Consider the following 14,716-nt stretch of genomic DNA (forward strand, 5'->3'; position numbering starts at 1 on the left):
ATGATAGAAACTCAAAACAGGTATCTGAATATTTGGTGTGTTGAAATGTATGTGTGACGACATAATTAAAGAGCAACTTTGGGGCCTCCCTGGTGGTGCAAGGGGTTAAGCACTGCACTATGAAGCAATTGCAGCCTCTTCAGCATTAGTTTGATCCCCAGCTAGCCAGGGAGCTGCCCACATGGCGCGGCAGACTCTCCAGTCTCGCCCGCGGCTCCCCTCAGCAGTGTGTTTTAGTCAGTCTGCCTGTTATGTTCCCCACTCTGCCTCTGGTGAATCCTCTCACCCCAACGCATCTCTGGCCTGTCCCCCAGATCTTGTATGCATAAATAAATAAATCTTAAAGGAAAAATAAAAAGCAACTTTGGTTTGGTTCCTCATCAAAATGAGGATCTCGGAAACCACAGCATTTCAGGCTTCTGTGTACACTCTCCGCTAACAGTGCCAGGGAATTTAAGTCACGAAGCGTTTCAATTTAAGTGCCAAGTGTGCAGCCTCACATAATCATTACAGCGCCAGGTGGGCCTTCTGCTCACCCTTCCCACCTCACGCTGCGCTAGGCTGGGGTCCCGCGGAGGGAGGCTGGCTCCTGTCCTTGGCCTTGCAGCATCCCTGCGCAGGCTTGCGGGGGCTCTGGTCCCTGCACCTCAGAGAAGGGAGGGAGCTGGTCCCCCACTCCAACCTGCAGGGGATTGTGTGGCCTTCCTGACAGCTCTGGCCAAGCAGGCAGACAGCTCCCACCCTGCTCCACAGCCCCCACAGATCCCTCCCCCTCTCCCGCCAGGCGCCCTGCCTGTCCCAGGCGTCCGGTTGTGGGGAACATGGGAAGTGGACCCCACAGCTGGAACAGGCACGCCTGCACCTGCGCTTGGGTCAGATCAACAGGCAAAGGGCAGGAGAGCAACCAGTTGAATATTCCACCCATCAGAGAGCAGACAACAAATGCGCACGGGAGTAAAGTCTGATCCATTTCTTTCTCTTGACATTTTCATCAGGCCTTGTCTCGGGAAGACCCTGTCGGCGGAGCTGAGAGGACGTTCCGTGTGGAATCTCTCCCATCCGTTGCATCCAAGTCACTGCGGCCACGGACAGGCGACCACAGGCTCAGCCCGCCAGCCTGTGGCTCTGCGGCTGCTGCTGCCAGGCGAGGATGAGAGGGCGGCGCCCAGCCCAGAGGAAGTCACGGTGAGGCGAGTGCGAGGAACACCCCCGGCAGCTCCAGGTCCCGCAGAGTTGAAGCGCTCAGATGAGGGGGCAGCATTTCTTCCCTCCCCGAGGGGCTCGCCCGCGCCCAGGGTCCAGACCTTCACCTGCTCACAGCAAGGACCCTCCACCTCCCAGGGACCGGCAGACAGTCCCCGCACTACCCAGACCAGCTTCTGGCCTCGGGCACAGTCACCTCCAGGCTCATGGGCTCTGGCCGGGGCCTTGTCCCCTCCCGGGCCCCCCTCCCGCCGCGTCTCGGGCCCTCCTGTGGCTGTGAAGAGCCTCCAAGAGCAGGACCCCCAGGGCCAGCAGGAGGAAGGCGGCCACGCCCAGGCGGATGAGGTTCCCCAGCGTGTAGTCCTGGGGGCGCGGTGCTGGGCCTGGGGGAGAGAGAGACACGCAGGTCACACAGGGGACCAGGGCACCTCCCGTCAGGACACGGGGTGAACGTGGGGAGGGTCCTTCTCCATCCGACCAGCCCCTCCCTGCGGGGCTGCAGACTCCTCTGGCCCTGGCAACCCTCCCCCGCTGGGGCCCTGTGTTCTGTCATGCTGCCCCAGGGGACACTGCTCTGGGCTGCGGGGTCCTCACCTGGTGGACGGCCTGTCCCCTGTCCCCTGGGCCTGCCCTCTTCTTTAGCGAGACCCTACGCACCTCCTCTCCGTCTCATCCCTCACAGCCCCTCAGAGACGCCAGGGGACGGAGCGCCCGCAGCAGGTCTGCGTGGGCTGGCCTCTGCCCTCCCCAGCCCCCTGTCAGTCAAGACCCCTTCTTGGCTGCAGACCCCAAAGCACACACGGGGCTGTCAGATATTCCGTGTTTATCTGTATGAGCTATGACGGCCACTTCCTGACGGGCCCGTCCCAGGTAGAGGACCTCAGGGGACACACCACAGACAAGGGGCTGGGCTCAGAGGGACGGGGCGTGCCCAGGCCAGGCCGAGAGCCGCAGGGAGGACATGCACCCTGCAGTCTGACCCCCGCCCCGGCTTGTTTTGGTGACTTTGACCTTTTTCCTTTGATAGGACGCGGGGTGCAGGGAAGGCCACACCTCATGTGTCCCTGCTTGGCTCACCCCATGAGTCAGACCTGAGGGCTGGGCAGGTCCTCTCTGACAAGGGGAGACTCAGAGGCCAGACCCCAGGGCAGCTTCCAGCATCTCCATCAGGGAGCCTGGATATACCCGGTTCACCCCAAGCCCCACCTCAGAGAGCAAGGCCGGGCAGCGTCCTCTCTGCTAAGGCCCCTGACCTCCCCAGGGGAGACCTTTCTCCCCCACTGAGTAGACCCCAGTGACTCAAAAGTTGTCAGGTTGGGTCCAGGGGCTGGGGGGCTGGGGCCCCCAGAAGATCCTGGGAAAAGACAAGAGGATGGAGGGGCTGGAGCTTCCCCGAGACCCAGAATCTGTTCACTCTCCTTTTGTTTCTACCCCGTGATCCCCAAAGCCCCCCTCGGAACCCCTGGAAACACCTGGCAATGGAATGTTCAAGGGGAGAAGTGGGTGCACCCTCTTGGCCTCCACCCTCTGAGAGTTGGGCCAGTCAGGGTGACCCTCCTTGCAACCCTCTCACTCATAGCCAAGAGGGGGTCACCTGGACAGGACCCTGAGCTGATCAGGGGACACAGAGAGGACAGACCTGGGGACACTCACCTGAGACCAGGAGCTCCAGGGGCTCACTGGGGAATGACCACACCTGTGGGGTGCTCTTGTAGTAGCCATAGCACCTGAACAGCCACCTGTGACTGGGGGTCATGGGGCCCACGGGGAAAAGGGTCTGGACCTGCCCACTGGGGAGTCGCTGTGAGTCCAGGGTCCAGGAGGAACTGGGTTCTCCTTCCTCAGTCAGACGGAAGCTGTCGAATCCCTGCCCTGAGCCACACTGGAGGGTCACGTTCCCTCCTGAGGTCACCACAGGGCTCGGCAGGGCTGAGAGGCTGGGTTTGGGGTAAGATCCTAGGAAAGGGAGACTGTATTAAATGGGTCTCCCCACACTCACATCCCCGAAGGGCTGGGCTGTGAGGGGGGAGACACCATGAGAGCAGACCCCCTCCCTGAGGGCAGAGCCTGAGGCTGGACCCAGAGTGTGCTCTCACCTGTCACCACCAGCTCCAGGGGGTCACTGCCCTCTAGCCAGCCAGTGGGGCTGTGATAGACACAGAAATATCTCCCTGCAGCGTCACGTGTTATGTGTGGGATGCGGAACTGGGCCTTGTCCCCGGGCACCAGTGGGTTCTGTCTGTCCCAGGGCGCTGAGCTTCCCTCTTTAAACAGATAAAACTCCTGGGCCTCCGGGGCCCCCTGACACCAGATGGTCACTGGACTATCCAAGGGGATGAGAGAGCCTGGCTCAGCCCAGAGGGTGGGTTTGGGCAGCGCCCCTGGAAGGAATCAGAGGCTGTCACAGGCGTCCCCACCCCTGTTCCCAGCCCCCAGCCCAGACCCTCCCAGATGTTCCCTCCATCACCCCAGACCTGCTGTCTCCACCCCAGCTGCCCAGGGGTGGCCCCTCCCCAGTGAGCAGGCGGGGCCCGGGACACCTGGGCACAGACTCACCTGCCTGCTCTGGGGTCCAGGGGCCCACACTCAGCCCTGGAAGAGAGGCCAGTGAGAGGCCTGCCCCGAGTCCTGACAGCCTCCTCAGGAGCCTCCCGAGTCCTGGGGCCTGACCATGGGGCCTCCAGCCCAGGGCGCCCCTCCCTCCTCACACTCACCCAGGCAGAGCAGGGCCGTGAGGCTGGGGGTCATGGCGTCCTCTCTGTGACCTGGCTGTGGGGATGGAGGGCCCAGGGTGCCGGCAGGATGGACAGACACACGGGTGGGGACACAGGGGGTTGGTCCTTCCTGTCATAGGGTTGTCAAGTCATCAGAAAGGGGAACTGTCCCCAGGGCCCTGCTCGGGTTTTATTGCAGCACTTTCCTGAGGTGCCCCAGTGTGGAGGCAGACCTATGGCGTGTCCTCCCTCAGGGCCTCTCCTGGGCCTCCTCACCCTCCGCCCGTCCATCAGCACATCCTGTGGTCCTCACCCTGGACCGGGTCCCCAGTCCCCAAGACCACGCAGCAGCACGTGTGCATTAGGGCATCAAGGGGGTGCCCTGGCACCATCTGAGGCGCATGGCGGCTGGAGGAGGGAGTGCGGTGGCCGGGGCGGGGGCGAGGGCTGCCTGTATGCGCGGAACCATCGCATTCTCCTGGCGGTGCCAGGGAGAGGAAACGCCAGCACGTGGGACCTGGATCAGTGTCCACGCGCCCGAGTGTTCCGGGAGGTCACACCAAGCATCACGCCCCTCGTGTCCGTGGGCGAGAGAGAGAGAGAGAGAGAGAGAGAGAGAGAGAGCTTTGACAGAAAGGGCCGCGGCCCCGGGTAACACTTCATGTCTGCATCTCACCGACACACCGGAGGACGGGTTCGCCCCAACAGCAGATGCGGTTTACGCCGCGCCTCCCTCCTCCCTTTCTGCACAGCTCAGCTCCGGTCACCAGTGCCCTCTGGCTGCGCCCCTGCTGTGGCGCCCCATCCCCCCGCTACCATGGGCACCTTCATGTTGGCATTAAGGCAGCGGAGGCACCACAGAGACTCGCAAACCTTCAAACCTCCATGTTCGAAGGGCCTCCGGGGTGTCTGCACAGAGCTGTCACCTCAGACAACAGGTCTGGGTCGCAACCCTGCAGGGACCCTGATAATAAAGGGAAGGTTGTGGGGCTCAGAGGGCGCGGGCACCCTCTGGATTTAGCTCCTCGGGATGCTCTTCGTGATGCCAGTTTGATGATGGGCTAAACCAGATCGTGTGGTTGAGCTGAGGAGCTGGAGACTCCGCTGCAGGCCTCACGGCGTGTGGTGACTAGAGAGGGAGAAACTGAGTCCCAGGAAGGTGCACTGAGCCCGACTGTGTGTGGGGCATGGCTCCAGCCTTCCGGGTGGGATGAGGCCGATTCACAGAACAGGACAGGAGGGGAGCCATGGAGCTGATGCGCGTGGTGGGGAGGGGAGTCCCGCGTTTAATGACAGGAGGGTCCAGACCTTCACCTGCTCACGGCAAGGACCCTCCACCTCCCAGGGACCCACAGACAGTCCCCGCGCTGCCCAGACCAGCTTCTGGCCTCGGGCACAGTCACCTCCAGGCTCATGGGCTCTGGCCGGGGCCTTGTCCCCTCCCGGGCCCCCCTCCCGCCGCGTCTCGGGTCCTCCTGTGGCTGTGAAGAGCCTCCAAGAGCAGGACCCCCAGGGCCAGCAGGAGGAAGGCGGCCACGCCCAGGCGGAGGAGGTTCCCCAGCGTGTAGTCCTGCGGGTGCGGGGCTGGGCCTGGGGGAGAGAGAGACACGCAGGTTACACAGGGGACCAGGGCACCTCCCGTCTGGACATGGGGTGACGTGGGGAGGGTCCTTCTCCATCCGACCAGCCCCTCCCTGCGGGGCTGCAGACTCCTCTGCCCTGGCAACCCTTGCCCACTGGGCCCTGTGCTCTGTCATGCTGCCCCAGAGGACACTGCTCTGGGCTGCGGGGTCCTCACCTGGCGGACGGCCTGTCCCCTGTCCCCTGGGCCTGCCCTCTTCTTTAGCGAGACCCTACGCACCTCCTCTCCGTCTCATCCCTCACAGCCCCTCAGAGACGCCAGGGGACGGAGCGCCGCAGCAGGTCTGCGTGGGCTGGCCTCTGCCCTCCCCAGCCCCCTGTCAGTCAAGACCCCTTCTTGGCTGCAGACCCCAAAGCACACACGGGGCTGTCAGATATTCCGTGTTTATCTGTATGAGCTATGACGGCCACTTCCTGACGGGCCCGTCCCAGGTAGAGGACCTCAGGGGACACACCACAGACAAGGGGCTGGGCTCAGAGGGACGGGGCGTGCCCAGGCCAGGCCGAGAGCCGCAGGGAGGACATGCACCCTGCAGTCTGACCCCCGCCCCGGCTTGTTTTGGTGACTTTGACCTTTTTCCTTTGATAGGACGCGGGGTGCAGGGAAGGCCACACCTCATGTGTCTCTGCTTGGCTCACCCCGTGAGTCAGACCTGAGGGCTGGGCAGGTCCTCTCTGACAAGGGGAGACTCAGAGGCCAGACCCCAGGGCAGCTTCCAGCATCTCCATCAGGGAGCCTGGATATACCCGGTTCACCCCAAGCCCCACCTCAGAGAGCAAGGCCGGGCAGCGTCCTCTCTGCTAAGGCCCCTGACCTCCCCAGGGGAGACCTCTCTCCCCCACTGAGTAGACCCCAGTGACTCAAAAGTTGTCAGGTTGGGTCCAGGGGCTGGGGGGCTGGGGCCCCCAGAAGATCCTGGGAAAAGACAAGAGGATGGAGGGGCTGGAGCTTCCCTGAGACCCAGAATCTGTTCACTCTCCTTTTGTTTCTACCCCGTGATCCCCAAAGCCCCCCTCGGAACCCCTGGAAACACCTGGCAATGGAATGTTCAAGGGGAGAAGTGGGTGCACCCTCTTGGCCTCCACCCTCTGAGAGTTGGGCCAGTCAGGGTGACCCTCCTTGCAACCCTCTCACTCATAGCCAAGAGGGGGTCACCTGGACAGGACCCTGAGCTGATCAGGGGACACAGAGAGGACAGACCTGGGGACACTCACCTGAGACCAGGAGCTCCAGGGGCTCACTGGGGAATGACCACACCTGCGGGGTGCTCTTGTAGTAGCCATAGCACCTGAACAGCCACCTGTGACTGAGGGTCATGGGGCCCATGGGGAAAAGGGCCTGGACCTGCCCACTGGGGAGTCGCTGTGAGTCCAGGGTCCAGGAGGAACTGGGTTCTCCTTCCTCAGTCAGACGGAAGCTGTCGAATCCCTGCCCTGAGCCACACTGGAGGGTCACGTTCCCTCCTGAGGTCACCACAGGGCTCGGCAGGGCTGAGAGGCTGGGTTTGGGGTAAGATCCTAGGAAATGGGGAGACTGTATTAAATGGGGCTCCCTACACTCACACCCCCGAAGGGCTGAGCTGTCAGAGGGGAGACACCCTGAGAGCAGACCCCCTCCCTGAGGGCAGAGCTTGAGGCTGAACCCCTGAGTGTGCTCTCACCTGTCACCACCAGCTCCAGGGGGTCACTGCGGTCTAGCCAGCCAGTGGGGCTGTGATAGAGACACCGATACCTCCCTGCAGAGTCACGTGTCATGTGTGGGATGCGGAACTGGGCCTTGTCCCCGGGCAGCAGTGGGTTCTCTCTGTCCCAGGAGTCTGAGCTTCCCTCTTTATACAGATAAAACTCCTGGGCCCCTGGGGCCCCCTGACACCAGATGGTCACTGGACTATCCAAAGGGATCACAGAGCCTGGTTCAGCCCAGAGGGTGGGTTTGGGCAGGGCCCCTGGAAGGAATCAGAGGTGGTCACAGGCATCCCCACCCCAGTTCCCAGCCCCCAGCCCAGACCCTCCCAGATGTTCCCTTCATCACCCCAGACCTGCTGTCTCCACCCCAGCTGCCCAGGGATGGCCCCTCCCCAGTGAGGAGGCGGGACCTGGGACACCTGGGCACAGACTCACCTGCCTGCTCTGGGGTCCCGGGGCCCACACTCAGCCCTGGAAGAGAGGCCAGTGAGATGCCTGCCCCGAGTCCTGACAGAGCCTCCCGAGTCCTGGGTCCCCTGACAGACCAGGCCTGGCCATGGGGCCTCCAGACCAGGGCACCCCTCCCTCCTCACACTCACCCAGGCAGAGCAGGGCCGTGAGGCTGGGGGTCATGGCGTTGTCTCTGTGACCTGGCTGTATGGATGGAGGGCCCAGGGTGCCGACAGGATGGACAGACACACGGCTGGCGACATTGGTGATTGTTCCTTCCTGTCATGGATTTGTCAAGTTATGTCCCCACAGGAAGAGGAACTGTCCTCCAGGTGCCCAGCTGTGGTTTTATCTTTCCTGAGGTGCCCCATGTGTGGAGGCAGACCTACAGCATGTCCTCCCTCAGAGCCTCTCCTGGGTGCCCTCACTCTCCCCCCGTCCACCAGCACATCCTGTGGTCCTCACCCTGGACAGGGTCCCCAGGCCCTGGAGTAGCTCAGGGAGGGTCCCTGCCCCCTGCAGAGCTGAGGTCATGAGACCCCGGTTATTGTCCACCTGAGTGTCAGGCCAGGTCATGGACAACTGCCCAGGGGGACACTCAGGGGCACAGGGGAGACTGGGCCTCTCCTGCCTGAGTGTGGCTTCTCTGTTCACAGCCTCTCACCACTTCTCTTTTTTCTTGCAACAGCCTCCACCCTCACCGCCCTGGTGAGTCACTCCTGCCCCCTGGCGCTGACTCCCCTCCCTTCCTGGGATTTCTCCTAAAATTGTTGGATTAGGGAATGGGTTAGAACTTTAGTAATTTAGGAAAGTTGATCTGTAATTCAGTATTTGTATACAATCCACTAATTGTGTGAATTGAGTACGTTCATGGTCAGATTATTTTCGCATTTGTCAATGTTATTTCATTGTTTTTTTTTTAAAAGGGTGTTTTTTTTAAAGATTTGTTTATTTTTATGCATACAAGAGCTGGGGTACAGGCCAGAGATGCGGGGGGACGAGAGGATCCACCAGAGACAGAGTGGGGAGCAGAACAGGCAGACTGACTGAAATACACCACTGAGGGGCGCAGCGGGCAAGATAGAAGAGGTCTGCCTCGCCGTGTGGGTTTCTCCCTGGCCACCTGGGGACTGAACTTGTGCTGCAGAGGCTACAGATTGCTTCATATATGGTGCTTAATCCCCTGCACCACCAGGGAGGCCCATTATTTTATTGTTTATTTGCTAAATTGGAATCTGATTTTTGTCTCTTGATCACCCTTAAGTTTTCATACTGGCCTATGACGAAGAGTGGGAATTGTTTGACGAAGATAAACATCTGTAAGTTAATCCATACACAATATTTTTCAAAGTAGATTAAAGATATAAGAACCAAAGTCATAAAACAATTAAAGAAAACAAGAGGGCACCTTCCAGGACATCAATCCAGAGCCAGCCCCAGGGACACAGCCCAGCAGCAAGGGAGATGGAAGCAGATAACCAGCGGGATGAAGTAAATTAAAAACTTTTTGAATCTAAAAGAAAATCACAGAAACAAAGGATCCTGCAGAATGGTGGACGATAGTTCCCAGAGCATGTGACAAGGGGTTATCCCAAATATACACCCCAATCAAAGATGGGCCAATGCCTAGATCGACAATTTTCTTTCATTTCTTTAGTGTGAGAGATTTTTAACAAAGTTGGAGAGCAGAGAGAGGAAGAAAGAGAGAGAGTGAGAAAGTGATTTCAAATAATAGTTCAAAGATAATGATTTTCTATTTATTCTTGAGACTGAGAAAAAGTTTTGAGCTACTACCCACTTAATCTAAAGTAGACAAAGTCCACTAAGATCTTCTCTGGAAGGATTTCAACCTAAAATGAAACCCATGAGGTGGAGAATCTCACCCAACCGTCCTCAGAAAAGCTTGGGTGGGGTCTCCCCTGGTGGCGTAGTGGCTGAGCGCTGGGTTGCGAAACTGCCCGCAGCCTCTGCAGCGCCGGTTTGATCCCCAGCCACCTGCGAGGAATCCCACATGGCGTGCAGACCTCTCCAGCCGCGCCCGCTGCTCCCCTCAGCAGTGTACTTCGTAAGTCTGCCTGTTCTGTTCCCTGCTCTGGCTCTGGTGAATTCTCTCACCCTCCCGCGCTGCTGACTGTGCCCAGTGCTTGTATAAATTTAAAAAAAAAAAAAGAAAAGAAAAGCTCGGGTGATGTCTGCGAGGGCCTGATTCAGAAGACAGAGACGCGCCCCTGACCTGGGAACCCCACCCAGTGCACGCCCCTCCCACGCCAGGGAACGCGCTCTTGGCATCCGGCTGGACCCTCCCGCCTCGCTCTCCCGTCCGTAAACGCCAGTGGCCTCTGTGGCCTGGGTGCTCCCGGGGAGGCGCAGTAAATCCAGCGGAGGGGGAAGCCGGGGACTGAGCCCTCAGCTCATGCACCCGGAGCCAAAACCCCGGAGGAGGCCGCTGCGCGTCGCCCCTGCACGCCCAGGAGAGAGGAGGCCCGGGCGCGGACCCCGTCTCCACGCAGCGCCGGGCTGTGCAGACGCGCCCCTGGAAAGGGGGCACGGAGGTGGGAGGTGGCGCAGGATGAGGCACTGCCGGCCCACAGGGCGGACCACGCAGGTATTTGGCTCAAACGGGGGTCATCCTTCGGGGAGCGGGATGGGGTGAGTGACGTGGTCAGGCCTTCCCGCCTTCCCGCCTTCCCGCCTTTAGCATCATGGCCGGCACCTGCGGGCTCGCGCGCGCACCTGTGATGATGGAGCCCGGGCCTGGGGCTCCGGGCGTGCTCATACACACGTGGTGATGCCTGGGTGGGCCCCAGAGGGCATGAGGGTGCGTCACCCTGAGGCGGAACCACAGGACAGGGCAGAGAGCCGGAGGACACTGCGCGAGAGCTGGTCGGTCCCCTGACTCAGCATTGAGGCTGTCACCAGGCACCGAATGCTCGAAAATCTCTTACCTCTGCGAGAACCGACCATGAAACTACCCAGCCTGGGGTGGCTGCAAAACAGGGACCCCGGAGAGGGTCAGGGCCACGCAGGGCTGCCTGCTGGGTGTCCATGGGGCAGGTGCCTCTGCTCCCGCCTGGAGGAGGCTCCCGGCCCCCTGAGGGTCCTGCCGCCCCAGGGGGCCTGGGGAACGGAGCATGGAGCCCAAGAGGAGGGGTCTGGGGTCAAGATGTGACGGAGGAGCCTTGCTAGATGCCAAGGAGCTGGCCCTGCCCATCTCCTTCCTGGCCTTCCCTGGGGATGGGGCTCTCCTTTCCGTGGCCTGCAGTTGCATTTTGGATGCAGGCATCTGTGTGGGGCGTTGGCCCACAGGTGCAGAGGAATTTGCCCTGGATAAGCCTCACCCCAAGTCTCACTCGTGTCCGGTGTAGACCGGATGTAGATGAGACTTCGGGGTTTTGGCTCCATCGCTGATGCCCGAATGCGTGGCGCTGTGCAGACACCATGAGATGGATGCATCCTGCTTGCAGAAGACGGGGCGTTGAGTCTGTGTCCTCCCCACGTCGGTGCTGAAGCCTTAACCCCCCCCCCAACCCCCCACCTCCATGCTTGGGGATCTCAGGACACAATTCCAGTTGACTGAGGGTACAGAGGGCGCCAGCTCAGACAGGTTAGTGTCCTGATAGGAGGAGCCACCTGGGATCACCCCACACACATGGAGGAGGGCGCCTCTGATCCCAGAGAGAAGGCTGCTGTTCCTCACGCAGGAGAGAGGCCGCCAGGAAACTCACCCTCCCACCCTGGGCCTCTGGCCTCCAGAACCCGGGAACATCATTGCTTTTCTGGGAGCCAGGCTGTGTGTTTGCGATGGCAGCCTAGCGGACTGGAGCAGCTGCCCTTGATCTTTTTTATTCATTCCTCACAAATACACGCCCCAGTTCATTATTACAGCCTTGGGTTCTTTTCCCTGCAACTTAGAGGACGAGATGACAAAAATTGCATACACTTGCCATGAACAGTGCGACTCATTGATGCACAAATACGGTGTGAGATGCTGTCCCAGCCTGACTCTTAAACTGCCCCCCATATATCACTGCCGTTTTTTCCTGTGATGAGAACATTCAAAATCTGTTCTTCAAACCTGTCAGAGGTATGTAGTACAGCATACAGAGAGTCACATCCTGGGCACTGCACCTCAGAACGTGGCCCTCCTGCACTACAGACATCTGTGGCCTCTGACCAATGTGGGCCCTCAGGGGCCGGGCTGTACAGATGCGCCCCTGGAATGGGGGCACGGAGATGGCGCAGGACGAGGCACGGCCGGATCACTGGAAAACACCAGCCCCTGGAAAACACCATTTTGCGCTGTTTCTACGACTTAGAAGCTTTTCAATGGAGCAAGATACGAGCAAGATTATGAAACATTTCTCCTTCTGCTTCTGGCTTATCCACCGAGCACGATGCCACCCAGGATTGTCATGTTCATGAATGATAGGATTTTGTCATTTTTTAAAAAAAAGATTTAATTTTACTTATTTATGCAATCAAGAACTGGGGAGTAGGCCAGTGCTGTGGGGATGAGAGGACTCACCAAAGACAGAGTGGGGAGCAGAACAGGCGGATCCACTGAAATGCACTGCTGAGGGGGCCAGCGGGGAGGCAGGAGAGGTCTGCTGCGGTGGCTGGTGATGACTCGATAGAGCTGAGATTTTTTTTTTTTTTTTTTTATAAATTTTATTGTTATATTCCCCATACAATTGCCGCCCCCCATTCTGACCCCAATCCCTCCCCTCCCGCCCCCGCCCCCCTAAAAGTGTCTCTGGTTCATAGTTTTTTGTTGATTTTGATTTTCACTTTCTTATAGTTTTTCATTTTCCTGGTCCCTTATTTAAGTTTTCTAGATTCCTGCTATGAGTGAGACCATCCGGTATTTTTCTTTTTCTTTCTGGCTTATTTCGCTGAGCATGATCCCTTCCAGCGCCATCCATGTTGCAGCAAATTGCATGTGTTTATCTTTTTTGAATGCTGAGTAATATTCCATGGTATATATGTACCACATCTTCTTGATCCAGTCATCTATTTTTGGGCATTTGGGTTGTTTCCAAAGCTAAGCTATTGTAAACAGTGCTGCTATAAACATAGGGTGCAGGTGTTCTTTGGAATTGATGTTTCTGTGTCCTTTGGGTAAATACCTAGGAGTGGAATTGCTGGGTCATATGGAAGCTCTATGTTTAGTAGGTCCAGAAATCTCCACACAGCTTTCCACAGTGGTTGGACCAGTTTGCACTCCCACCAACAGTGCAGAAGAGTTCCTTTTTCTCCACACCCTCGCCAACATTTGTTGTTGCTAGTTTTTTTAATATGTGCCATTCTCACTGGTGTAAGATGGTATCTCATGGTAGTTTTGATTTGCATTTCCCTGATGACAAGTGATGTTGAACATTTTTTCATATGCCTGTTGGCCATTTGCATTTCCTCTTCAGAGAAGTTTCTTTTAAGTAGAGCTGAGATTTTAACCCCTGCCCCAGCAGGGGTTTTATCATTTTATCCAGGGTTTTATCATTTTTAAAGGCTTACTAATATTCCATGACATAGATAACATATCACATTATGTAACACAGAGGAAATACATGTACATCACAAGGGTGTCAGAATTACAGTCACGCTGATAATGAGCTGCCTCCACATCTCTACCCACGTGTATGCCGACATGCATAGACACCTTCAGTGCACACTTATGGCTTGTCCCCAGATAAGGTGCCCCTCAGACTGAGGCTTGGGGTTTCATCTGCAAAATGAACCAGTGCTCTCTGCTCCCAGGACTGTGAATTGTGGGTGATACACGGACACAGCTCTGTGGGGCCGCTGCCCTATTCCTGCTCCGGCTTTGTTTTCCTGCTGGGGAGAGTCTCAGCCCTGCTAGCCTTGGGTGACAGCAGGAGCAGGGCTGTGTGTGTGTGCTCTCAATAGCCTGCATCAGGGGACCCTGAGCCAGCAGACATCCTTGGTCCCCCAGCCACGTGCACACCCCACTTCTCCACAGAAGCTGTACCCGTGGCCACATGGTGTTCGCGGAACACAGCACAGCCTGCTTCCACGCCACACAGCCCCTGCTCTTGCTTTCAATTTCCCGAAAACCTCTGGCACTGCGGGGACAACTCTAGAATCTGAGAAGAGGCTCATGCAAGACAGGAATGCAAGCCTGGGTTCCAGAAGAAACCGTGTCCGTTCTAGATGAGGGATGGCCGGGGTCTGTCTCTGAGACCACAGTCCCCACTCCCACCTGAGCATCCGCTGAGACCCGGGAGGATGAGAGGAGACTAGGAGACCCCTGAGGACAGTCCTTTCGAAAACAAGCAAGAAGCCCTCCCCGAGCGCACATTCTGTGATAATTTACACTGATTCACGGCAGAATATTTAATGCAGAAAGATGTACTGATGTGAGCATTATAGTTTCCATGTTAATAGAGGACTGATAAAATCTGAAACTGTAATCTCTAAGAGAGAGAAAACAGGGTTTCACAAATGGATTTTCAGCTAGAAAATGAAAAGGCCACAGGATGGCAGTGAAGGCTGCGAGATGAGGACCCGGCACAAGCTGATGAGCCCTGAAAGCTCCGAAGTCTTTTGGTTACACACAACAGCATCTGATTATAATCTGCATTCCACTCTTAAAATCAGACATAAGACCAAAGAGGAAACCTTAAACCTTAAACACTAAAAATCCTCAATTCTTTTTTTTTTTTTTTTAAGATTTTGTTTTTTTATTTATACAAGAGCCGGGGTACAGGCCAGAGGCGCGGGAGGGTGAGAGGATTCACCAGAGACATAGCCAGGGAACAGAACAGACCAAAAGCACTGCTGAGGGGAGCAGTGGGTGAGGCAGGAGAGGTCTGCTGCACTATGTGGGACTCTCCCTGGCTGGCCGGGAATCGAACCTGCGCTACAGAGGCTGCGGACAGCTTCACAGCGCTGCGCTCAACCCGCTGCACCACTGGGAAGGCCCTAAAAATCCTCAATTCTTAACTAAAATGGGTCGCCTCTGAGGCTACCAGCAGGGGAGGGTGAGGGTGGTGGGCAAAGTGTGT

At 57.9% G+C, this 14,716-nt stretch overlaps 2 protein-coding genes across 2 annotated transcripts; both read right to left on the reverse strand.

Moving 5' to 3' along the window:
- Nucleotides 1-1,407: 1,407 nt before the first annotated feature.
- On the reverse strand, nucleotides 1,408-3,972 carry LOC119249732 (leukocyte immunoglobulin-like receptor subfamily A member 5). The gene is made up of 5 exons (XM_054697536.1): nucleotides 3,918-3,972; nucleotides 3,760-3,795; nucleotides 3,300-3,584; nucleotides 2,857-3,159; nucleotides 1,408-1,586 (listed from the first exon to the last, which is right to left on the reverse strand). Exons 1-5 carry the CDS (start codon nucleotides 3,949-3,951, stop codon nucleotides 1,408-1,410), a joined length of 837 nt encoding a protein of 278 aa, XP_054553511.1. The 5' UTR covers nucleotides 3,952-3,972.
- Nucleotides 3,973-5,263: 1,291 nt separating this feature from the next.
- LOC119249731 (leukocyte immunoglobulin-like receptor subfamily A member 5) lies at nucleotides 5,264-7,877 on the reverse strand. The gene is made up of 5 exons (XM_054697385.1): nucleotides 7,844-7,877; nucleotides 7,680-7,715; nucleotides 7,220-7,504; nucleotides 6,774-7,076; nucleotides 5,264-5,501 (listed from the first exon to the last, which is right to left on the reverse strand). The coding sequence occupies exons 1-5, from the start codon at nucleotides 7,875-7,877 to the stop codon at nucleotides 5,329-5,331; spliced, it is 831 nt and encodes a 276-aa protein (XP_054553360.1). The 3' UTR covers nucleotides 5,264-5,328.
- Between the last annotated feature and the right edge of the window lie 6,839 nt (nucleotides 7,878-14,716).

Source organism: Talpa occidentalis, unplaced genomic scaffold (genome assembly GCF_014898055.3).
Source record: "Talpa occidentalis isolate TD23 unplaced genomic scaffold, MPIMG_talOcc4v2.1 talOcc4.17, whole genome shotgun sequence".
Classification (NCBI taxonomy): Eukaryota; Metazoa; Chordata; class Mammalia; order Eulipotyphla; family Talpidae; genus Talpa; species Talpa occidentalis.